The sequence below is a fragment of the Scatophagus argus genome, chromosome 1 (genome assembly GCF_020382885.2).
Source record: "Scatophagus argus isolate fScaArg1 chromosome 1, fScaArg1.pri, whole genome shotgun sequence".
NCBI lineage: Eukaryota > Metazoa > Chordata > Actinopteri > Scatophagidae > Scatophagus > Scatophagus argus.
The window spans coordinates 8442650-8468786 of NC_058493.1; the positions used below are offsets into that span (position 1 = coordinate 8442650).

At 42.7% G+C, this 26137-nt stretch overlaps 1 protein-coding gene across 3 annotated transcripts in view; it reads left to right on the forward strand.

Annotated features, from left to right (window-relative positions):
* Positions 1-26137, forward strand: part of fto (FTO alpha-ketoglutarate dependent dioxygenase) — a 115772-nt gene that overhangs the window by 12101 nt on the left and 77534 nt on the right. For all 3 annotated transcript variants that reach the window (XR_006845823.1, XM_046416834.1, XM_046416745.1), the window contains exons 2-7: positions 8780-8857; positions 9087-10116; positions 12407-12532; positions 15769-15848; positions 16228-16371; positions 22440-22559. Coding sequence is in view for 2 of the 3 variants with exons in the window: in XM_046416834.1 (XP_046272790.1) it covers positions 8780-8857; positions 9087-10116; positions 12407-12532; positions 15769-15848; positions 16228-16371; positions 22440-22559 (1578 nt within the window). In the remaining variant the exon portion in view is untranslated. The remainder of the gene's footprint in view (positions 1-8779; positions 8858-9086; positions 10117-12406; positions 12533-15768; positions 15849-16227; positions 16372-22439; positions 22560-26137) is intronic.

The following is a 26137-nucleotide window of genomic DNA, read 5'->3' on the forward strand; positions in this document are numbered from 1 at the left end:
TCCTGGGTAGTTTCATCTGTCCACTGCCCCCAACCCTGATGCTCTTGAACCTTAAGGACCAGAGAAGATGGAAAGCTGTCACTAGGTGGCACTTGGACATCACGTTATCATATGCTCTCTCCCCTTCACCCCACCAACCCTTCTCTTCCACTCCGTCCTTTCTTGCCTCCCTCACTTCCTCCCTCCCCTCTGTGCTAAGTACACCTCAGATGTCAGGGTGTTTTATTTTTATTGGATGAGGGCAGTGTGTAATGCATTCACCTTCGTTCCTGCCAGCTGTTAAATGCCCCAGAACATGGTCTGGCCAGGCTCCGCCCCGTTAACCCCTCTGATTGGCTGTAATAATTAGCAGAAGTGAACAGTAACTATGGCGCCTAGCAAAGGTTTGGGACAGCTTGCAACTCTGTGATACGTACGTGACAGAATGATCCATCCTGCCAGGCTTTAGTGTTTTGGGTCTGGCCCAATCTGGCCACATCCCTTCTTACTTGAGTGCATGTGTGTATTTTAAGCTTTAATATTAACCTTCAACTTAAACATATGCATGCAGTGTGGCACCAGCAATTACATTTTCAAATGGCTGGGTTTGTAAACCTCTAGGATGTTAATCTGTCACCATTCAAGCTACTGGGAAGAGTGAAAAGAGGATTAGGCTATTCAATTCCTGGTAGAATATTTCCCTTTGTTCGGAATGAGTGAAGGAAAAATAAATAAAGAAATGAGGTGGCTTCTCAAGCAAGACAAGTGCCGTCTGCTATACTTCAGGATTTAGCTAATGCCATTATAGCAAACTTATCTGCTCCAGGATTTCAGGAAGACGGGCTGACAGTCGTGTAAACAGCCACAAATGATATTCAGTCCTTAATTCAATATTAATCTCAGGTCACATCATAATGCCAGTTTATCTGGGTCAAAGACTACATGAGATAGAATTAGACCTGTCCTAGATGTTCAGTCCACATCTGTTTTGTGCCATATGTTTTTCTAGTGGCTTAGGTGATTGTCAGCATTTAAAATTAGGCCACTGCTCTAGCTTGTTAGTTCCGCCATATTCAAAAAATAAATCCAAAAAGTTTCTGTTGTAGTTTTAGGAGTTTTTAGAAGAACAATATAATATAGTTGATTGCAGAAGGAGATTTTGGCCTGCAAATGAAGCTCTGTTTTGATGTAGTGTCACCTTCTGATTTTTTTCTCCTCCAAAATGGCTCATGTCAACTGTGGTGTGCGAATGTGACATACAGCTAAGTTGATGATAAAAAAAATCCTCCAAGTGTTTTGTCAAGCAACATACTGTTTCAAATATTATGTTTAATATAAGGTTATAATATACCGCATAGTAATTGTCACAGCTGTCAGCCAATTCAGCACGGTATCCCTGTCTTAGCCTCTCGTTTACCCTTGACTCCCAACCCCTCTGGTCGGATTGCACATCATCTTTATCCCAGATGAAGTACCAGACTCTGTAGTGTCAGAAGATGATCTAATATGGAGCTGAAAGGACACAGAGCTGGGAAATGATCGTCATTTGAAGAGGTTGCTTGTCACATGATGGGTTTGATCAACCAGTGCTGCAGTACACAGAGCCGGGTCTTTGCACTGTCTAACAGTGGTACTGGATTAGAGACACAAGCCACTTCCACTGCGATCAGTCACTCACGCACGGAGACATGCGGCAGGGTTGAAATCCTCCTTGCACACTTCATCCACATCATGTACACGCTTCTTCTTCAAGCCTACTGTATGGAAATGAGGCACACTGCTGTTGGCAGTGATAGTACATGCCTGTTTTTCCTTTCCCTTTTTTAGGCCACTTTTGATGCTTTGGTCTATATGTCAGAGCTGCAGCATTGCAGGTACTGTGTTAGAGTGAGATACAGGACCATGGTGTGTTGGCCTATAGCTGCCTGACCTGACTGAGTGTTACTGATCTGTGACATGTTGAGACAATGGCAGAGTGTGTGAGGAATCTGGCTGTACACCCCTCGGACACTGTGTATGGCTAAGTGCTATTGAATTGTTTATTGTCACAAATCACAAACCTTTCGATGACTAGGTGCAACCACTATACACCCACTCATCCATCCATCCAGCTGCTCTGTCCTGAATGATGTGTTGGTCTGCTGGGCTCTGAGGAGCGTAACGTCAGCCTCTGGAGCTGGGGATTTTAAACGCTCCACCTGCTTATCGATCTCCTCTGCCCCGCTGAGCCAGCCAAGCTCGGGCAACAGAGAGAGAGAGAGAGAGAGAGAGAGAGAGAGAGAGAGAGAGAGAGAGAGAGAGAGAGTGAGAATGCGAGATGCAGAGAGGAAGGGCAATTTGGTGGCCTCAGTCCTTTGGTCCTCAGGTCTGTCCTTGACACTGCCTTTGGGACAGGCCTGGAGGACGCCTCTTGTCCTCCCTTAAAGCTCCGCATCTAGCCCCTACAGCAAGTCGGCCCTCCCCCTGGGCCAGGCTGCACTTTGCACAGTCATATTGATTTTTTTTGGAGGGGCAGCAAAAGTGTGGCTGGGTGGAGAGAGCGAATGAGGTAGGGAGGGGGGAGATGGAGAAATCAGGGGAGCTTTCTAAAGCACTGACTTCTCCTTGACTGCACCTCGAGACGCGACAGCCCTGTTAGAACAACTCAGTGGCCCTGGTGCCCTGCTGAAAACTGCTAATCACAGTCTTTCAATCAACGCTCCCCTTCCCCTCTTCTCTTTCCTCCCTCCATCCCTCTCCCTTCCTCATTTTCTCTCTCTTTCCCCTGACTTTCCCCTCACTGAACTGGACCCTGTCTGAATACCAAGGGACTGCGTCTGCATTAAAACTAGCCATTCCACATGGAAAACAGCTGACCTCGTGAAAGCATGTTGTAATTTGAAGGTGAAAACTAAAAAGCTTTTCTCGATCAACATAATCTTAATGGAAACATTATGGCCGAGCCGCAAACTAACAATTAAGGCAAAATGGCAGACGTCCCTTGCATGTCTGTGATGGTAGCCAAGAGTTCATACGGATGTTGTGACGACAAAAGCTGCTAGTTTGAAACCTGCACCCAGTGTAAAACTCAAGATGTCCTTGAACAAGTCGTTTAATGCTCAGTTTCTCCATCAAAGAACAGAGAAACTTTTTACCGTCTTCCACAAATCTTTCTTGAGATGTATTGGCCAGCTTCTGTGTGTGAAATTGCGTAAGTATGTGAGTGTGAAGCTGCTAGTATGTTTCTGATAAAGAGGGGTGCTCAGTCACTTTCTCCCGGATAAATAAAAAGGTTATGTAAGGCATACATCGACAGATCTCTTAAATCGCTCTCCTTCTTTTTCTCTTCTTTTTCTCTCTTCTTCTCTCCAGACTTGACACTTGCTAAAGGTCACAGAAACATCTTTTTTTCCCCTTTGAGGTGTAGATAAGTGTGAAATAGATGTTGACACCACAGACACATTGAAAAGCACTTAAGCAGAGTGGCCATGTGCCAACCTGCCTGTGTCTGGCTTTGTGCATTTGTAAATACTTTTGAATGATTGATCTGGAAACCTGGGTCTCTGTCAGGTGCAGTGGGAGAGAGAGACAGAGAAGGAGGGAGAGTTCAAAAAACAGATGAGGTCCAGCACTTTTTTCCCTCATTTCTTTCTCTCTGTCTCACACGCATGCACACATACTCTGCACCTGACAGAATTACATGCACCCTGTGATGGCTGGAAGAGTAGCATTGAGTAAGTGTGTGCGTGAGAAAGTGTACTCATGGCTTTCAAAGAGAGAATCGGGACTTTTGATGTTCAGTTGTTGAGGTACACTGGGTGTGTGTGAGTGTACCTTATCTTGCACGTGTGACATTTGTCAAATGTGACTGGGCGCCAATAAAGGTGGCCACATTGTGTGTGTGTGTGAGTGTATGTGTGAATCTAATTAATGACTGGCAGTGGTCCCCCACAGCTCTGGTAATGTGCTTAGATCAGTGTTATAAACAGGCCGTGAAAAGTCTAGCCAGCACCAGCCATTTAAATGACCGGCCTCTTGTTCAGGTAGATGGATGGAAATGTTCTAATATTAATGATCACGTCCCCTGCCGACCTGCCGTGAGGTGAAATGAACAACGCAGACCTCAGCCTCCAACAACAATTAACGGGCCAGAGCCGGCCTGTCTGCCATTTGTCATCACTTACCCCACCTGTGGACCCCACTGAACACATGCTGAATGTGTCTGTCGATATATACAGAATGTTCGCTTCATTGATTTGAAAAAAATGAAAATAATAGAGGGAAAGAAGAAAAGAAACACATTGTTAATGGTGTAGCATTCATCCTCAGTTATTTTTGGTTAAGTTTTTTCTTTCCATATGACCCCCAACCTTGGTATGTATCTGCAGTATGTGTCTATAGGAGAAACATGTGGAGGATTATGTTCTTAATAACTGACGTAAGCAGCTGATCCATGTTGTTTGCATGAGCCAGGATGGATGACCTTGCATTAAACATGCCACATTCAATTTGTTATTACATCTCAGGACAACATAGATTGATTGATTGATGAATATCAACAGGAAAGTAGCTGAAAAACCCTTTATGTATTTATTTATTTATTTGATGTTTCTGGCAGCATGCTCCTGACTGACTTCAGGTTCTCATAGTTCAGTTCATATTCATGGGCTGCTCCGGAGCAGGAGTGTGGAGACTTGGGGTTACACATTACCAACGACCCCGGTCTGAGGTCAGCTCCCTCACATACCGGTTAGTCATTGACCAACCTGCTCTGTTAGTCATCACAATGAGTCACTAAACTTGTAGCTTTGTGTTCTTAAAATAAATGAATTCCTCAAGTGGCTGTAAACAAAATGTCAGAAGTCAGAAATGGTTAATTTTTTTCCCTGAATGTTTTTTATTTTTTTTTTAATTTTGGCATGCAGGAACTGAAGATGCATAATCTGTGAAAATAGTTGAAAGGGTCATTTCTGACGTTGTAACAAGTACTGTTTTACAGTTGGTGCGTTAAGTAGGACAGTCTTATTTTTGCTTACTCTAAAAAAAGGCGATACAAGTGATAAAACCCTGCAGAAAGAGGCACTGCGACAAAAGCGGAACTTCTCTCTTGACTGTGTGGCCGTGTATCTGTGTGTTTGTGTAGGTATTTGTGTGTGGTGGTATTTAGGTGCTGTGTTATCTCACCTGAGTTCAAGTTAGCGGCACAACCTGAAGGTGAGGTAGTCTTCATACTAGATGGCACAAACTTGACTTCCCTTAGTTGAAGACTTTGGGTTTCCCTAACTTGCTTATTTTCTGTGTTCAAAGCTTAATTCAAGGTTCCTACAGATTTTATTTCTTTCTGCGCATCACATATGCAAACACAAATGTTCTCCCTGCCCTGCTCTGTGCTCTGTGTCACTTCACACAGGCTCCCTAGATTCTCCGATCCGGTGCCAAACAGACCAGGGCGGAAGCGCCTTTGATGTACTCGCGTAGTCTGTCGGTTTGAGTCCGACATTTTACAGCCACTTTGTCAAAACTGTTGATTCACCATTGGTTTTTCAGAGGAGGACCAGTTCTGAAATGGGTGTCAGACAAGTACCAATGGCTTGCTGTTTAAACACAGAGCTCTATTACACAGCTATATCTTACTATGTCATCTGCGGCTGCACAAGGCCTGAAATTGAAGAAAGTGCTGCCCTCCTATGGTGGGAGGTCTTGAAGAAAATAATGCAAATAATTGCACTTTGTTTACACGAGAAGAAAATGTAGGTATCACTTCTTACTAAACATGACTCACCAAATCACACAGGAAGTGTTAACACATGGGATGTCACTTCTGCTTATCAAGCCATCTTCAGGGCTTACTCTACATTGTAGCTTTTATGTGCAGTCTATGATGCATCAGCCAAATGTAGACAAGTCCAGTGGGACTGGTGTCCTCCTTCAGCTTCCTTCTTGTGCAGACACAAGTGAGTGTTTTTATCCCCTCAGCAGCTGAGTTATCTGGATATTTTGAGCTATTGATGCAAAGAGCTGGACATTAATCTACTCTGCAAAGAACGCTTTGAAGAAAGTGTCCGTTGAAGCGTCACAGAGGGGGAAAAAAATGAAATTAATAAATATATGGTACACACAGTTTGATATCTCTTATAGGCCAAGATCAAAGCAAACCAATTGAGTTCTATTCTACCTAATATGTTTTTCTGTGATAAACAGTCCAGCTGAGGGAATAATCCCATCAAGGAAGAGAAAGATTAAAAAAGAAAAAAAAGCATCAGATATATCACTCAGCGCAGACGGTTGGCACGGCTACCGTGAAGCATCCATGTTATTATGGGATTGGTAATCTCGTTTCTTGGGTCTGAGTGGAAACGCAGACCTTTTTTTTTTATTGCACCCAGAATCAGGTGCAGACACAGAGACAGGAAGACAGACACAGTGGTCCTCTGATACTGTGAGACTCCATCTGCTTCAGAGGGCCCCGCTAACTTCTTGTCTTTCTTTTTTTCTGTGGAATTTCTGAGTAGCTTGATGTATTTGACACGTGTGTGACAGCGCTGGTTGTGTGTGATTGGGGTTGAGGCATCATGCTTGCTACCCTGGCTGCCTGTTTTTTTTTATTTTTTAAGTATCAGCATGTATGTGTGTGTATCTCTAGGAGCCTTACACACGCACGTAGAGTATGAAGAGACTTGTGCTTGTAAACACAGTTGTGGTTTGCGCGCTGTGACTAAAGCAGGGTGTAATGATCTTATGAGCACACATGCACATCTGTGCTAGATGGATGCCAGGATATGGATCTGTACAGACTCATAGCAGCATGCAGATAAAAACATGCACGCACGCACGCACACACACACACACACACACACACACACACACACACACACACACACACACACACACACACACACACACACACACACATAGCACAGACACAAGCACTAGCCCAGAGCCTCACCTTGATATCTTGAGCTTCTGTCATGAGTTGGAATTTGACACCAATGAATGTGTGTCAGGTTGTCAATTTCTTCCAACAGCCTTTGAATGCAGTCTGGCCATGAATAGTGCATGTTGTTTTGTTTTTTAGATTCCAACTGTCTGCAAGTCTGTTTTTGTTTGTTCCAGAATAACTTGGAAGCCTTGCACACTCATGTGCATCCTTTAAGAAAACTTTCAGCAGGTGTGGTGTTGTTTAGCCTAAGGTAAAGATTCAGCCCTGAAGGTAAATTCACCACACTGCTTCACATCTGATGCTCTCCCATTTCTTCTTCCTCCGTTATTGGGATCTCTTTTCCTCCCTCCTGTCTTTAATGCACATACTTTCACCACTTGCCCTCTTTTTTGATGAAACCCCCTTAAGAGTCAGAACACACATCTTTTTATACCTGCACTTTAATGTCATTAACAGGACATTTTATTTCACTGTAAATGTCAGGACACATTTTGGCATCCAGTTCCCATATTTCCTGTAGTGTGCTGCATGAGGTCCTTGGCGTTATTAGGGCAGAAGAAATGTGAGTGGCCTGTTGTAAACGTCTCGGAAATATACACAAGGTCGGCTCTCCTCAAACTATCACAGCCATTTGGTGGTTGATGCACAGGCCATTCATGCAAAACTTTTAAAGGTGTAAAAAGACAGTGACATGTCAGTGACATTTCTCCTTCCCCTGCTGCTGAGACGCCATGCAGAGGCTGTGTGTGTGTGTGTGCGCGCACGCGCTGTGGAGAATGAGTATGAGGTTCTGAACTCATATATGCACACACATATAATCCTTCCATGTACACATACCTGTGCAAAAGCACATAAGGGAGGGCAAGAAGAGGGAGGGGTGGGGAAACAGTTGTGAAATTTATTTGGGCATATAGTTTTTATGCCAGTTGCCATTGAATTTACAGGTCAGAATGGAATGCTTTCCAATGAAAAGTACTTTGATCCCTCCTCCAGGTTCACATTTTTATTGGAGGAGCTCTGTATGGCACAGGGCATCTTTTATAAGTTTGTGAGGAACCCCACGGCAGCCATCACAAAATCATAAAAACGTGAGATGTCAATGAAAACGACTGTTAGCAGGGTCCTATGACATCACAGCCAGTTTTTAGGGCATAATTTGTTAAAATTGATTTAATAATTTGATCCCCAAACATCTAGCGATTCGGTTTGTGTGATTTGATTCTAGCTTGTCAGTTTGTTCTTGTTAGGTTCCATACTCTGGTATATGCAATGTTAAGTTGCACTGTTTATTTGTAAAGAATCCAGTTATTGTGAGGCATTAAAAGGTGGTTGGAAATGTGGTCAGGTCAGCAAATGTGGTGAAGGGAGTCCTTTATTCAAAGATTGTATTTTTACTAGCTTAAAATAAAGTACCACAGTGGACGTGCCAGTGGAGTCAGACTCTTAGAGTTTATTGGTTAACTGGGCTGTGATTGCTTTTTGAGGCACTGAACTATGCTGGACATACAGGACTATAAGATGTGTGTGTCTCACAAGCTCTATTTTTATGAACACATTCTTATATTAGGAAGTAATGTGATAATTATGTACTTTTAGTGTCAATTCACAGCATTTTAGTGCTAGAAGGTAAATGTTTTAAGGTCTCTGCTGGTATGTATGCTGGTTTCCATCGATTCAGTCATGTACATTTTGCCTTCCAGATTCTCTTTACACCCAAATTCCACAAAAATTATACACTGAATAGAAAAAAAAAATAAAACTAAGGTTATTTCATAATTTAGACAACCAAGTGAATGTCTTAAAAAATCCACAACAGCTATCCACAGTGTTCCTTCTGCTACTTATCAGCCTATTTCTCTGTTTTGTTTTTCTGTTCTGCAGAGGCGGAGGCTACTGCGGGAGTTGGGAGACCATAAGATCCCCTTTTTGGGACCTTCAGATCGTGGCTTTCAGCAACTGGTGAGTCAGGCACTCTTTCAGATAATGCTGATGAGGTCTTGACATCTTATTGAAAGGGACTCTTTGTCTACTGTAAACTCCTGGTACAGCCCTGTATCATGTAACAATTTGTTGAGGATCTGAGAGAGAGACACATTTGGCAAATAAGATCTTCAGTTTTAGTAAGATTTGTTATATTTGCGAATGTCATGATCATTCTGTTCTGATGAGATTGTCCTGTGTTTCCAAGTGGGATACCAGTTACTCTGGCCTAGTTCTGAGGAGATCCTGCTCACTGCCTGCTGAGCTCCATGGCCGGGTACAGGCGGCTCTCCTCACCCTGAGAAGGAAGGGCTGTCTTCTGAGGGATCTGGTTCGCGTCCGTGACCGAGATGTATTCACCGCCGTGTCGCGGGCTCTGCTGGGTGAGCCGGGCCACACCTATCGCTATCTGGACACACGGCTCTTTGCCATCCCCTGGCACAGTGAGGACACGGAGGTCAAAGGACAAAACTGTTGTGACCCTGATTTGAGGTCTGCCTGCAAGGCACTCTGGGAGCTTAACAACTTCTTCTGCTCTGATGTCTCTCAGCTGAAGGAAGGAGACCGGCTAACACAATGTGCGAAGGAGGAAGCAGAAGCCAAACAGGGTGAAGAGGGGGACACAGAGTCTAAACACAGTGAAGACTCCAAGAATAGTGAAGGAGAGGACTCGGAGTCCCGACAAAGTGAGGAGGGGGACACAGAGTCCAAGCACAGTGAGGAGTGGGACATTGAGTCGAAACACAGTGAAGAAGGATGCTCTGGGTCAAAGCAGGAAGGAGAATGGGAGACAGGGTCCAGACACAGCGGTGAGGAGGGAGAATCCTCCCAGGTCAAACCAAGTGAATCTGGTGTTGCAGCAGAGTCGGAACTCAGTGAAGGAAAGATCCCCGGCTGGGCACCTAAAACCAGCACAGAGACTGAATCTGTAGGACTAGGGACTCAAGAGAAACCTGTGGCCCAACTCAAGCACAACTTGTCAGATTACCACATTGAGGAAAAGGAGGAACAGGAAAGCGGACAGGGCTGCTCCCAGCCAAGTCCTCCACCAGCATGCACCGGTCCGGTCAAGTTCAATGTCACCTTACTCAACTACATGGACCCAGCAGCTATGAGCCAGCTTAAAGAGGAGCCTTACTATGGCATGGGCAAAATGGCAGTAGGGTGGCACCATGATGAAAATCTCATCGCTCATTCACCAGTGGCTGTTTACAGCTATAGCTGTCACGATGACAAAGGTAAGGGTCCAAGCTAAAATAGTTCTCTTGTCATAACTGTGCTAATTGGATAACAGTAGGTGAGAGTTGTAGATTTAACACTTAATATCTTTTTTCACACTTGTAGACGTAAATCTTAATACTGAATGCTAGTGTTTGGCATGTTGTTTCTGAAATTAAGATTACTTTTTGTCTTTCTTTGCAGTATGCTATCAGCTTATCTTAGTTGCTTAATGGTGGATCAGATGTTGCTAACCTTGTGTATTATGGCCCTAAAGCAGTGCTGTAGCATCTGTAGACATGGCCTCTGGTGAGGCAACCATCAGATCCATCTGTGTGATAGTGTCAGGGCATTATCAAATGTCATCACTGCCTTGCTGCTGACAGCCTTATCGTCGATGCGCATAGGGAGATCACAGACATTTGGATCTGAGCTTTTAACATGCGCTCAATGGCGCAGTCTAACAAACAGACCTTATCACACACGCACCATCTCATCTAAATCATTTCCCCAAGAAATGATCGATGTGCAATTATCTGATATGGAATAATGAGGCCTGCTTTGATAAGTGTTCCTGGACTGTACTGTATGGATGATACGATGTCTTCTAATTATGGAATGTGCAGTCTTTCAAGAGCTGATAGTATTTCTTGATCGAGTTGATAGAGAATCTCACTGAGACAGGAACTTTGCCTTCTAAGCATATGCAAAGCAACTAAAGTCAGTATACCATTTTTTGTAGTATCAGTGAGGTTACTCTTTAATAGTTTTTGTGCATTACTCTTTGCATTAACCCTTTACCAAATCAGTTGATTTTAAAATAAAAGTGTAGCATTAATAGGCAGCTACTTGCCAGATCATTCCTTGTACCTTCCAGAGTCGAGAGAAAAATCAGATTTCCTGTTGTGGGGGGAGATAAAGGTGCGGCTGTAGTTCAACAAGCACACGGAACGTGTTATGAACTGTTACTACACAGGCTGCATGTGTCTTGAAATTGTAATTATATTCAATAATATGAGCACAATGGTCTGACATCCTAACACATTTTATAGCTGGGCTTTCTTCCTCAGGGTTTCCTAACTAGGAACACCTGCTTCAGAAGTCTGCTTCAGTGATTTGTTCCAAGCCATTTCAACTTTGACCCCGTGAACAAACGCTATGGCATAATGCCATGCCATGCAGAACACCTGTGTCTTTTCTACTTCTGAATGACCCCACAACTCCAGACTTAAGAGACAAAAGTCTGATCAGCACCATACAGCTGTATCCCAGTGACTGGCTCTGACAACTCCCAGAACCAGGCTAATGAAATTGTTACCTTGAAGAATGTTGCACATTTATACAAGTTCACATTTCACACAGTGTTCTTAAGAAAAAAGATGAGTTTCCCTGAGTGTAATAAAAACAGCACTTTAGATATGTTAGATGCACAGAGACTACATGTTTTGCATAGTGTCTACTTCCTTTGGGGGGGCTTTTTTTCCTCTTTGAGTACCTTTTGCTCTGAGTGTTTTTCCCAGCTGCACTGATCCAAAGGAATCTGCCACGACTGAGCGTTTTCCGGCACGGAGGATGATCTTCCACCATTCCTGAGGCCTTGGGGAGTGCTGTCATTAGCTGGCTCTCAGAGTACAATGGCTGGAAATTAAGTTACTATTTATCCGTGCTGAGCAAAGGAAAAGGCAGCTGTGGGGCAGAGAGGCCCAGAAAGACTTTAGTATTGATTTTGCTGAAGGGTGTTGGCCAGCCAAGCCAAATCTTGTTTTCTTAGTATGCCATGTAAGAATGGAAGGAGCTAGAGGGGAGCAGGGGAGGTGGTTACAGAGAGTGGGTTCAGAAACAGGAATATTATAGGATACCTACTGTTCAATAACACACTCTCACACACTCACTAAACAACATCAAGGGCTTTTATCCAACTATTTCCTCTTGCACAGCATAATGATAGCATAAAGATCCCGTGCTAACAGCAAATATGATCACAGCAACACGTATCATCTTTGCTCTGCTGTTAAGTGATTCTTACTTTCTGGAGACAAGTCTTACATCTTACACCCACTGTTTGTGTGGTATGGATTTAATCATTGCACTCCTCACTGTGTGTTTTAGATATTGTTTAAAATAACCTTAATTATAAAGCCATAAACACATTGCTCAGTAATACTGTTAAAGGTGTAAAAGGTTAATTGTGTTGCATATTACACTCACTTGAAATCACACTGGGTGAAACTGTCAAACACAAAGCCTGAAATGTGAATATAAATGTAAACTGCAAATGTTACATTGAGTTGGGCTGTGTGTGACTGACAGGTGAGAGCAGTGAGGGAGGCAGCAGTGAGAAGGTATGCTGGAGGATTGGGCTCAAGGTAGCCTGGGACATCCACACACCTGGCCTGATGCTGCCACTGGAGTCTGGAGACTGCTATTACATGCGAGGTACTAAATCTTCTCTATAAGCACCGTCACACACACATGCACATGTAAACACGTAGCTCACACTACTTGGCCACGTTCACCACCATGTCTGGCTTGGGAGGAAGGAACACTTTTATTACTTTTTTTTGTGTGTGTTAGTGTTTCTTGTACTTTGTCCCAAATGATTCTGACCAACAGATTGCACTTCACTTCACTCTCAAGCTCAGCTCTTCTTCTTCCGGAGAAATGGAACTGAGGTGTGTGTGCATGCATCCGTGTGTGTGTGTGTGTGTGTGTGAGAGAGAGAAAGAGGTGTTACTTGGCCTGAATACAGAGCTTTAAGGTTCCATGAAACTGTGTGCATTAGAGAGGTTACGAAAACCAAATGTTATTTTTTTGAAGTCCTGTGACCCAGTGCTGAGTATGTGTCCTCAGAGAGGACAGACAGGCAGCCGCAGGCGTGTAAATCTTAGCTTAATGCTTTTGGCTGCAGCGGACACCTCCACCCTCCTCTTTCAGGCCGTGTGGGCCCTTCCAAGCTTTCTCATATTTTCTGAGCGCGAGGACATTTATCCACATCACAGCAGAATCTTGTGTTCAGATGTACAAGAAGTTCGGTCCCCTTGATGGATGAATGGGAGATATATCATCTTTTAAGGGCACCGTGCTTTCATAAGTACATAAGGATAGACAAACAGTACAATCCTGACTCAGGCCTTCCTTTATCTGCTTGATGAATTAATCTATGTGTCCATGTGTCTATGTGTCTATGTGTCCATCTAGAGTACAATCACATGTGTTGTCAGGATTTTGTATGAAGACACCAAACCCCTACCTGTGCACTCTGTGTAAATGTCAAAATCATAAATACACTGTTAAAATTTACAGCAGCTTTCAGCTGAGAGCAGTTTAGTGTCAGGGAGATGTAAGATGTAACTGGCCCGATCTACAGCCTGACATGAAATCCATTTTTTGAAGAGATGCTCTGTATTTTAGGGATTTCTTTGATAATTTTGTTGAGTTTCATTTTGTGTTTTTTTGCCCAAGATTCCACAAGGAGAAGTTGTGCATCTTTTATGGTAAAAAGGCAGAACCTCAATCAAAACAGGAGAGAACTGGTTCACTCTGCTTTTTTTCTTTTTTTACATGGACATATCATATGTGTACAAAGACATTGAGGGCCTGCCAAGGTGTACAACATCAAATGCTGCATCCAAATGCTGTATTGTAAGTGACCGCATTCTGGTTTAATCAGCATGATTACAGCAGGCGGGACATTGCATTTGTGTTAGCGTAGGTAAAATGTTAGACAGGACGCCGCTTTACATGCAAAATCTAGTTTTAACTCTGTTTTGTGTTAGAATTGCTATAGTAGTTTTCAAATCAACCACTAGTAAGTGTTTCTCAGTCTGACTTTTTTTAAACCAGTAAGAAATAGGAAGGTTTTAATGAATTCCTTAAGTTGATTCTTTGAAGCTGCTGTGTTTTCATCTGAGAGCCACGATGTCTGTACCTCATATTCAGCTTGACAGAGCTTGAAGCCGACCTCCTTTAGCTGGATAAGATTTACAATAGAACAGTCAGTTTCAGGCCAGCCATGATAATAGAGTGATGGGCTGTTGTGCAGACCATTCTAATGGGACTTGACTGTCGCGGATCAGTGGGGATTTATGCTCCACTTGGTGAGTACGCCCTTGAGAGGCCAACTGCTGCACAACGATAGCGACTCACACAGTCCTTGGCTGTTTGTCGCTTTGTCGGTCTACCTGAATTAAATACTTGGCACAATGCACGAACATATGCACGCACCTATAAATTTGCACAACCCACATGCACGAAAACACACGCTCACGCATGCAGAGAATGCGGTCCATATCTCGTTCCGTCTTTTCAAACACACGTACACACAGACAGAGCAACCACCACTAAACCATGTGTGAAAATATATTGTACCAGTGTTTTAGTGACATACACTGTATGATAGATAGTTTTGTGGTATTAAAAGAAAACTACAATGGTGTATGACCACAGACACCGTAATGTCTTTTCAACACCATTTGTCGCTGGCTGGCCCTTTTGAACTGCTAATGTCTGAGCTGCTGGAGGCAAATTGAATCACCATCATTTCCACCCAAATGGAATTTCAGTGGTTAAAAAAGAACAATGCAAGTCTTGACACCAGGCCTGTTCAATAATCAGATTTCCAGCTCCCAATGCACAGGGGGGACTGGAGAAAAGAGTTGACCCAATATATTTAAAAGCCTGCTTCCTGGAAAAGGAGGACAAGTGGCAGCAGGCACAGGGGTTGAAAGAAAGATAAATATTTATTACAGTTATCGAGTTTGCCTCTACTCCCTCCTGATCCCACTGACGCATCAGACGCGCCAAGAAAAGAGCAGATTGATGGAGATAATTTGTTATTGGATATAAACAGTTTTAAAGACGCAGAGTAATTCTGCCCAGAGACCTAATCCTTCACAATCTCATCAGGGTGAAGAAAACACCGGCAAGTTGTTTTGTTTGTCACCATCTTTTTTTCTCTCCTACCAAACAATAATATCTTGCTCCCAAAGCGTTTGGCTGTTTGACTTTCAAATCACAGGCATTAGCCAGTGTACTTTTGCTCAAGGCGGGTGTAAATATGCACATGTGCTGTGAATGACAGCTCTGTCATGGCTAAATTAATTATTGGTATGAGGCAAATAATGGCAGAGCTGAGAAACATCTATACACACAAAGAAACACATGGAGGGATACACAAGAAACAGCAGTAAGGCCTCTTTGTAAAGCTTCTGTGGTATTGGACAAATGTTTGTTGGTATGGCTCTTCCATCTTGACAGATTGAGTGCGATCTGGTTTTGTTTGGTAATTAAAATTATAGCACAATGCTGCTCATTCTATTTGATTGTGTGCTGGACCAAACACAATCTGTCTGAGCGTACAAGATGACTTAGTTGTCATGTTCCTTCACGTCCTGCTTTTCATCTGTTTTTCTGTTGTAATCAGTTCTTTTCTTTTCACGGTCTGTTTTATTTGTTATTATAATTAATTAAAACCACAAGATCAAAACGTGAAATCTTAAGTCTTATTATCTATTCTGCTGCATTTGTTTTATTATTATATTATTAACTGTTTTTGTTTTGTTTTTTTGTTTTTTTGGATGGATCAGTGTTCTTTTATTGTTTATTCTCCTACACTGCGCTGTTGATGATTGTTGGTGGTATTGTTATCATGGTCTGTTCCCTGTGTTTACCAGATGACCTGAACAGTACCCACCAGCACTGTGTCCTAGCTGGAGACACCGCACGCTTCAGCTCCACACATAGAGTGGCCGAGGTGAGAAGGCAACAGACTTGCAAGAACAAAACACAGTGTTTCGATGCGTTACAGCATGCCATCGGTCCCTTTTGGTTTCAGTGAGGACTACATATGATTTCAGAAAAAGGCGTAAAATGAAAAACTACTGTATGTCATGTGTCAAACATACTCTACAAAAACTGTGTTAACATGTCCTCAGATGGAAACTTTAGTTTTATGATTGTGGGAAAAAAAGACGTGATTCTGACAGAAAATGACATTTTAAATCAAATTTAAGAGACTGTTATATCTGGTTATTGTAGTTATTTGTAAAAGCTTGATGGAAAACCTCTGACTTTAAACTTTTGATTCACGTGACATTGTTTGTACAGCACTTGGTCTTTTACTTTCCTGCCAGTGTTCTAGTGGGACCCTGACCTACATCCAGTCGCAGTGCCGAGAGGCCCTGTCCAACCTGCACACTGACCCAGAGACAGGCTCCCACAGCCTGCTGGCCCTGCTGCCGACAACGCTACAGCACTGTGAGGAGATTCACAATGAGGTGGGGACATGGTGGTGTGTGTTTACATGCATGTACGCGTGTGTGCAGCTGTTAAAATTAGTTTTTATTGACCCTACTATTATTAATTATTAATACCTACCTATTACTGTGTAGGTATGTGTAACTTTAAACTTGTTAAAACCTCTTGTTGCTGTTATTGTTGAAATGTGTTTTGGCCTGCTGGGATTACCAGCTGAGTGAGAGTTGCCACACTGGACAACAAAAATGTGCCTCTGAAGTTTAGACAATAGCATGCCAGTCTTAAAGATCTTTACGCTATGTTTCTGTAAACCTGCTTGACACTGAGTGAATTGTTCTGATGCTACTGTGCTCACCAATCTGGTACTCCAAAAACTTTAACAAAAAGGTAAGACCCATCTGCAAATATGACAGGACCAGGAGAGGATCACAACAGATACTAGAAAATTGTCATGGAGGATTCAGGTATATGAATAACGTGGACCAATATCTAATTAAAGTATCAAATTTTGTTCAGACAGTTCTATGCATTTGTACATTTGTCATGTTCTGCTTGTACATGCTTACTGAACATTGCAAATATCAAATACATCATCTCTCGGTGATCTGTAGCCTAGTCAACAGTTTTGATCTCATGTCAACATAATCCCATGTAGGGGTACTGGACAAGGTATGATCACGGACTTGTAGAATAATGAAATTGAAAAATAATACAACCTTTCAACAAATAAAGAGATACAATTTTGGTCATTTAAATGTGTTATAAATTGTGGAAAAACAGTCAATACTGGTTTGAAATGCCCTTTCCTTTTCCTGTGTGTAGTGGGGCTTATTGACAATATCGGCACTCCTCTGATAGCAGACTTAAGCTGTAAAGGGAAGAATAGAAGTTTGCCGTCTTTCTACCTTCTACTTCCCTGGTTGTGTAATGTCTCCAATATGAAATCCAGGTTGTTGTGATTTGTCCTGGCCTGTGATGGATCGTAAGGCAATAGCTTCTCCATATGTTATCTAAAGATGGAGTCATGCCCTGCTCCCCTCCTTTACCCCTTTTCACATACAAGTGATGCTGGTGTGGGGTATTGAGGGATAGAGCGAGGTCAAAAAAGAGGAACATGAGGGGCCGTCTGTGGAGCCACTGGCCCCCAGTGCTAGCTTGCCACAGGCCAACAGTTAATATAGCACTTCACCCCCCTATACCCCTGGGCACAGCGCACATCCTAGCTGACGCAAGCTCCCAGGCCCCTCAGCAGGGCGCTATGACAGATGAGTCTGACGTAAGGTTGTTTAAAGGTTGTAGACAAAATTAATTATTCAGCACTGCCAAACAATAGGGCTGTCTGTGTCAGGAGGAGCGCTGCGCTAGTTGAGCTAGCAACACCTGCCGCATAGCGCCACAGGATTACCAAGCATAGGCCCCCACCAGGACAGCAAGGCAGGCTTATTTAGGAAAACAGGATGCTATATAAAGGAGCAGATGTGTGTGATTGTATGTGAGAATGTTTAAGTAAGAAGGTGGGGGGATTGTCTCCCGGGCTCAACCCTACCCTACCTGGCACTCACAATGATCGATGTGGCCATTTGTTTGGAGTTGCCCACGAGAACAGAACACCCACTTAAATGATGTATTGTTGGTGGAGTTATTTATGATGACGGCCCACTTTGGCGCTTGGCGGGTGCATATTGCGCAGGTCGTGTTTGACATGGACGACCGAGGAGCGAACAAGCCTGAGACGTGCAGGCAGTCTGACCTGAGCTGTGCCTTATGGGCCTTTCCTCAAAAAGGGCTAAACAGCAAGCTAGAACAGGCTGAGGTGCCGTGGATACTGTTGTACAATGTGGTGCTATGGATGGGAAGGCCTGGGATTGGAGTTTGTCAGAAGATGTGGGCGGTCCTGACGATGATGAAGCAGAACGTCTGCCATCTGAGTATGAGTGTTTGGGGATGGGGTAGGATGTTGAGTTGAAGGAGGGGCTGATGGGAGACAGAGACAGAAATAAAGAAAACTGAAGTTCCCACCTGTTTGTTAAGCGTGGCCCCTCTCACTGTCTCTTTTTAATCTCACCTCCTGTCTGAGGTGGTGAGGGGGGGTCGCCTAACATAGCGTCACCACACGGCCCCCGTGTGCATGTTTAGCTTTGAAATGCTAATCCCAGATGCAAACGTCTTGTCTCATTTAAAGCCACTGTGTCACTTCCCAGGTGGGTGTGTGACAGAATGCCCGGAGGGACCCCCACTAATGATGCTAGTCCCCCAACAGTAAATATTGAAGGGAGGGACAAGGTTTTCCCACATGTTCTGGCAAAAAGTAAACTGCGTGGAAGCATGTGTGTGACCTTCCAATGTCCTGTTTTCAGGCCACAGTGTCTCCCCAGGCTCTCAAGTCTTTGCTTGGCTTTGAAACACCTTTCCTGAGGGGCTTATGGTGGCAATAGCATTGTAATCTTATAAATCATTTCTCAAGACATAGTTGTTCCAGTAGACTTGTGCAGTATGCACTGTAGTTTGTACGTGTTAGTCCTGTTGTATTCCTCTGTTTTATTATCCGTAACACACTTTTTAATTCATGTAAAATTAGGATTAATTTTTTTAGTTAGTTTTTTAATATCTGTAATTGGTAACTTTGGTTTGAAAATGCTACACAAATAAAGACTGGAGGCAAATGAGACAAAATTTCCTAAAAATATATGTGTTTCATCTTTTCTTCATTTAACTTTAATGTAATAGTATTAGTCACATTGACATGAGGGAGATCTTCGTCAGAAGCAGCTAAGACAGGACATTACATTTGTGGCCTGAGAGGGGAAAAAAATGACTACTTCATGGAAATGGAAATGTATATGACTATTTGCGCATGTACAGTAAAAGCTAGATTGTGTATGACCACTTTTGCAAGTGTGTTATTAGTCTAAAGTGTGTGTGGTTGCTCACAGAGAGCTGGGGGCACCAGTTCTCTTGGCTGATGTGTGAGGAGGCATGGAAAGGTAAACAGTGGACGGCAGAGTAGGATCGATCCAACTCTCATGAGCTCCCACCTCAGGGCCCTGGCCCGGAAATTGATTGGACCCGCTCAGGGAATACCGTGGAGGTGTGGAGAAAAACGCGCCTCATTAAATGGGGAAAAAGGGGGCTACTTGGCTTTAACGCCAGAGTTGCCATGGTGGGAGGCCGGTCGACTAATGTGGGACTAATGTTTAGTTAGTGTGTCCATCACCTGGAGAGATGACAGCGACTGCCGCAGGGGAGCCACTAGCTCCCCTCTCACTCCCCCATGCCGTGTCAGAGAAAAACTAGCCCTAACAACCACTCTCTCTTTCACACACACTTTGGATCTGTCTGCTTGGATAGGTGGCATTTAGTTAGAATTCCCCTCTTGGTAACTCTCAGTTGGGTGGCCAGACTCCAAATGCCACATAGCCAGCACTCCTCAGTAGCTTTAGATGGCGAGCTTTGTGGTTGCCACTAGCCTACGCAGTGGGGTACCGGCAGCCATGTCAGCTCAAAGTCGAGACACAGGTTGGTTTCTTCTCACTAAAGGACAGGCAGACAATCAGAGAGATGGAAGGAGAGACTGACAGAGAGAAAAGGACGTCCGATATCGGCGCTCGGTGGCTTTGTTGTGTGTTTGAGCTGTAGTGATCGAAGAGGAGTGGATTTGGAAAGTGTTGAAGGGAACATAAAGGATGACATTTCTTTGAAGGGTGGGTTGTATGGAGTGACTGAGGGGCTGCTGAGCAGTGCCACTGGCTGTGTATTCTCCCCGACATGCCCCAGTCCTTGCATGTCATCCCCGCTGTGATCAGAGCCTTTTGGAAGCAAATGGCATGATGATTCTGTGCACAGCTTCTACCCAAGGCTACCTCACTCGAGTTGTTGGTGCAAATAATTCTTTCCCTTTGTTTTAGCTTGCTTGGCTGCTGGACACTATGTGACTTGTTTCATAATGCAGAGCAACAACCGCCTGGAAATTTTACCAATAGCAGTACAATGTTCCCGTCAGTGTTTGTGCTATGCAATGCAAGACTCAGGAAGTCAGAGACTTTGAGTCCAAAACTACAGTATGGAAAACATCTTTACAAAGGCAACAAAAAAAACAAAGAGAACTACAGAGGAAAGTTCAAACCGTGACTCTCATTTCTGCACAGCTGACCAATCATGACGTAAATTGGTTGTGAATGTCAGATTGCCAGTTTCAGAAAGTTCTAGATATGGTTGGACACAGCCGCTCCAGTCCAGCATTCAAACAGTGTTGATGTAAGGGGTTTCAAAATCTGTTCAAACATATGACTAGCACTTCTGATTGAGTCTATGGGCCTCTTAAGGTTGAAGGTACACTCGGAAGGTTTTATAATGAAGAGGCAATCCTTTCTCGCTCTAGAGTTCACCTCCCATAATAATGTTTCAGCTCACTGACAGCATTGACTTTTCATTACCAAGAACCTCAAAACCAGGAAGTGATTTGTCTCATGGTCTTTCACAACTTGCTGGTGCAAATTAGTTGTGTGAGGAGTGAACATAGGATGACCTGATATTTTCATTTCATGAGACATTTTGGGTAGAACGCACCCTCTTAAACCTTGTTGCAAATATTTTGGGTCCGCTGCTCTACAGAGGGTCTCTTGTATACTTTGGCTAATGCTCTGTTAGAAGAACAAAAAACAAAATAGTTTTCAGAAAAGGAACAATAGCTCTCTCAGTCCCATTTGATATGCGACTCCTTTGCATGCAACCACTTTTTGTGTCGTACAGTTGTCTGTGTCAAAATGAAATGGAGCATGCATTGTTTTGGGTGGCTGATGCTTTGTAGGACGTTTTGGGGGAGGGCGACTCGCAACATCTCGCATTTACGTTGGTGGCAATTGGGGCAATCTTTGACATACATACTCACACTGGCAATTGTATGCACAGACATTAACAAAGCTGCTCACACACCTATGTAGACAGACGCAGGAGCGTAAACACACTGCTGCACATACAGGTACAAACACACCAACACGCACATAGAAAGGCACACTTAGAAATAGATAGGCTACACCTGGCTACATGAAGCATCCTTGCGAGGATTAAATCAGCACTTCAAAAGAGCAGGAAACAAAAACACTCCCAGCGGAGGAGAGGGGAGCGGCTTGGCAGCCGAGACTGTCATCTCCAGACGGAACGAGCGAGTGGGAGAGAAGGGGAAGGAGGGAGGAGAATGAGGAGAGAAGGAAGAGGGTGGAGTTTTCAGGTGTGCTGACTGGGAGGTGTGTGTGAATAGGCATATGCATAAATGCGAATGTACTGTGTGTCTGTTTGGTAAGGGTGTGATTGTACTCATAGAGATGGCCAATGTTTGTTCTATTTGCAGTAGGATTATTTTTCACCCATGTAATTAAAACAGCATGTCATTACTGTGTTGCTCATTTCAGAGACCTCGTGAAAAAGTTATATGTAAAAAGTGATATATACGTGAGTGCAAAACACATACAATTTTGACAAATTTAACATTTTAAAATGTTTTTGAGAAGCAGTTTTTATAAAATGTATCAAATTCATTAGAGTTTTGTCAACAAAAAGAAATATACTTAGACAGAAAAAGGCCAATCCTGTATATGTGATGGTGAAGATTTTGAAAAATTTAATTCAAAAATGAAATAATATACCATCTGAAAAGTCTGACAGGTATTAAAATGGAAGCAAAATTAAAATATGATGTTATTTTTTTTCAGCAGTGCATGGAGGCACTTATTTCTACAGAATACATTCTAAAGTTGATAATTGTTCATAGTTGACAGACCTTGTTGGAATAAAATATATCTAAAAATATGCAATAAAATGGGGCTAAATATAATATTTATACACACATGTATGGTCATCTGATAATTTCATAATATAGAGCTGTATATAAACTGTGTCTCTACATTCAATAAAAAGTGCTATAATATTTAATGTTTTAACTGAGGAGCAGTGGGAGTTTGGAAATAAAATTAAAATAGTTATTGTTTTTTCCCATCTTTTTTAGATCATAAACATATGGAAGAATTGTTTGTCTGTCTGAACTTGCTTTTTTATCCTCTGTACGTGTGTGTGTGTGTGTGTGTGTCTGCAGGTGGAGTTTGAGTGGCTGCGGCAGTACTGGTTTCAGGGCCAACGCTATGCCCGATTCTGCAGCTGGTGGACCAGACCGATGGAGCAGCTGGAGAAAGACTGGAGGCTCATGGAGACGATGGTAAGGCCGCTGACACACTGCTGGTCACACACAGCAGCCTCACTGTCTTTTCTCAGCCTGCGTAGTTCACTGAGCTCAGCATCGCTCACATTACTTTACTAACCCTTCACTAGTCTAAGTCCATTTTTTCCATTTTAGTCTGCAGGCTTTTTCTTTACCAGGAAACTTAAGTTTTTTTGTTTGTTTGTTTTTTTTTTTTGTTTTTTTTTCCCCCTCCAAGTTCATGGTCACAGACATGCTATCCTCAGTCCTGGAGCTTACACTGAACTGTAACTTAACATTACTTTAAATATATATATTTTTTTTGATTTACAAAAACTCTTTCATATGGGAATATAAGAAAATCTTAACTATCTCTGTTGTAAATAATAAATTGAAGACAATTTTTAATGGTAAAATAATAAATAATAAAAATAGTACCCAAATTTTATTGAATAATAACACTGTGAGTAATAAGGATAATTATATATCACTTCCTCAAAATATGCACAGCTTCATGACTGTTGCAGTCACTCTGTGATTTGATAATAAGAGTTTCATGTTTTCAAATGCTTAGCGTGCCTCTGCTCGTGCTTCTTACTCAAACTAGATATGTGATCTGCTGTCCAATAATAATCCTCACAAGGTAGGGTGTGTTTAAAATTACATGATGGATTGTCTAACTTCTGACCACCGTTATTAAGGATGTGTCATGTGTTTAATTGTAGTCTCACTTAAGTTTTACTAGGAAGGAACGTGGGCGCATAGCTATTAGTTAGACATGACTGTAAAGGAATCACACTTATTTTAAACTCATAATTAAGTCACCTTACTCACACCTCTGTATTGTACATATATGCCACACACACTCACACACACACACAGGAGTGTAGCTAACCAGCTCACAAACATACAGATATGTGGTCTCACTTTCTCTCCTTCCAGGTTTTATGAAGTCCGTCTCTCATAGCCAGATTTCAAAGCGTTTGTGTGTGTGTGTGTGTGTGTTCATGTGTGGACGTCTGTGTGTTTAACATCCAGACACCAGAAGCAGCAGGGGGCACTCTTGTATCACTGTAGCAGCAGCACAGGGCGCAAAAGAGCTGTGCTCCTCTTTTTCTTCATGCTGCCTCTCTCTCTTTCTCTCTCTCTCTCTCTCTGTGTCTCTTTCTGTCTCTCACCCACTCCTGCTGTCTCTGGGAGCTCTCTGTCTCTGTCAGTGTCGAGCGCTGAGCAGTAATCACATCTAATGCTCAGGCGGGGATAAAGACGGGCTGGAGGAGAACAGTACTGCTGCTGCCGACGCTGCTCGGCTCTGCTCATAGTCTGTCTCTCTCTCTCACTCTCTCTCTCAGTTAGTGGAATAGCCTGGCAAAGGGTGGGTAGTTGGGTGGGTGGGTGTGTGGGGGTGTTAGTTGACAGGGGCTAAACTCATCTTGAGCTCCACCTCCGGGCTCAGATGAAGTGTGTGATTTGGACCTGTATTTAGAAAAGGGCATCAGTGAAATGTGAGGTCTTTCTCTCTCTGCTGTTGTTTTTCTGGGTCTTTCTAATGGGCAAGCAAACCATATCCACTGTGTGTGTGTGTGTGTGTGTGTGTGTGTGTGTGTGTGTGTCTGTTTGTGTGCTTGTCACACATATGGACTTCTGTCATGCGGTAGAAGCTTAGCATCAGACTCATATAAAATGTCAGCCACTTTTTAGTGAAGAAAAGTAAAACAATAAAATAAGATAATTAAAAACAAGTTTTTAAAATAAAATTATATGTAGTGTTTTTTTACGTCTCAAATTACTCCGATGTGTGTGTTTTTAATATTCACTTTTGCAAGTTAAATTCTTCACACAACAGAAAGAACATCTTCTGCAGAAATGTAAACTGAACCTTTGCAAAAAATAAAGTTATACATAAATGTAATCATTCACTGTTGTGATGAAACACAACATTATTGCTCTCACAAGCATTATTTACATACATGCATCGACTCCTGATATGCTGATGAAAAGCACTTTATAGATGTGACTTATAGATTTTCCTTTTGGAGGTTTTGATAGCTCTGGCTTTTCTGCAGTTAGATTAAAACACATTTCTCTAAATTACTTTGAGTTATTTAAATTATGTGCCTTCCCCCTACATTCCTTTATTGCATATATTTTACATTTTGAAGCTGGCAATTGACAGTATAGTGTAATTTAGTGAAATACGAGTGACCTACTATGTGCAGATGCTGTTTGCAATTTATTTCGATTTTTCTGTTCTTGCCTGCAGAGTAAATTTAATACAGCATTATTTTTGTCAAATTTGATATCACCATGGGTATTTTAAAATAACAAATATATGTCTCTTTAAATAGGGTTTATAAATTGACACAGTGTCGTTTTATACCCGGTGCTGTAGCAATAAAACAGTCTATTGTTTTATCCCGCTAAAATAGCAATACAAACAGCAAGCCTTCCTCTCTTTATTGTCATATTTAGCACACACGGTGTTGTGGGACACGCTGGGCTATGTATGCGTTTGTTAGTCCGTATGAAGAATATTGCAATATGGGGGAGACTAGCTCCTGTTTATGGATACTGTCTCTCCCTGGGGCTCCCTCTCTGCTCCTCAGCCTGTTGTCATGCAAATGCTCATCCTTCCATTTGAATGACATTCTGATAAAATACATAAATAAATAAATAAATAAATAACCAACACAAAACAAGTCCACTTGCTTGCTCGCCTCTTTTTGGTACCTTATGAATTCATGTGGTTTCTTGATAGAAACAAAGAGCCGTGCTGCTGAATAAACTTCAAGTGCAGGCATGTGTGTATGTGAATCTATATGAAAGTATAATGTGTGTAGTGTGTGGTGATGGGGAGGTAGTGTATGCAATGTAAAGGTTGTTTCAGGAGGGCTGAAAAAGGACATTAACTTAAAGGTTTTACATTCCCTTGTGATCCAGGGTGCTAAAGTCCATTTAGACCTGCCGCGCTTACAGCTTTGTGTTCCCTGAGGACTCTGCTATCATGGCTATCATACAATAGTGACATTTCCTTAAACTAGCAACAATGAATAGCTTCCATCTGACTGACAATAGACAGAAAGTCTTGGCTTCATGCAGAATATTTTTAATACCAGTGTGGTATTTTTTTTATCTTTCCTCTTTTCACTGTGGGGGAGAAGCGACAGCGACGAGCCCATGAGCACATCTCCCCTTTTTTTTTCTCCTGTCCTGTGTGTGTGTGTGTGTTTGTGCTGATGTGTGTCTGTGTATGTATGCGTGCACGCACCAACGGTGTTAATGCATGCACTTGGCATAACTGTAATTGATTTAGCAGCTCTGCTTGCAAAGTACAGCTTTTTCCCTAATTTGTCACTTTCCTGACTTCTGTGGCTGCTCATCTCACAACTTCAAAAGCCACCGTGGATGCAAAGAGATTTCAATGCACTTCTTCTCTCTCTCCCTCTCTCTCTATGTTCTCTCTTTCTCTTGTTCTCTCCCTGTCTCTCTTGCTTTTGCTATGTCACCACATCTCTGTCTCTTTCTCACACTTTCTCTCTCATTTGACAGCAGAGCGAGCCTTGTAGATGGAAATCTTTTCAACACATATCAAGGAA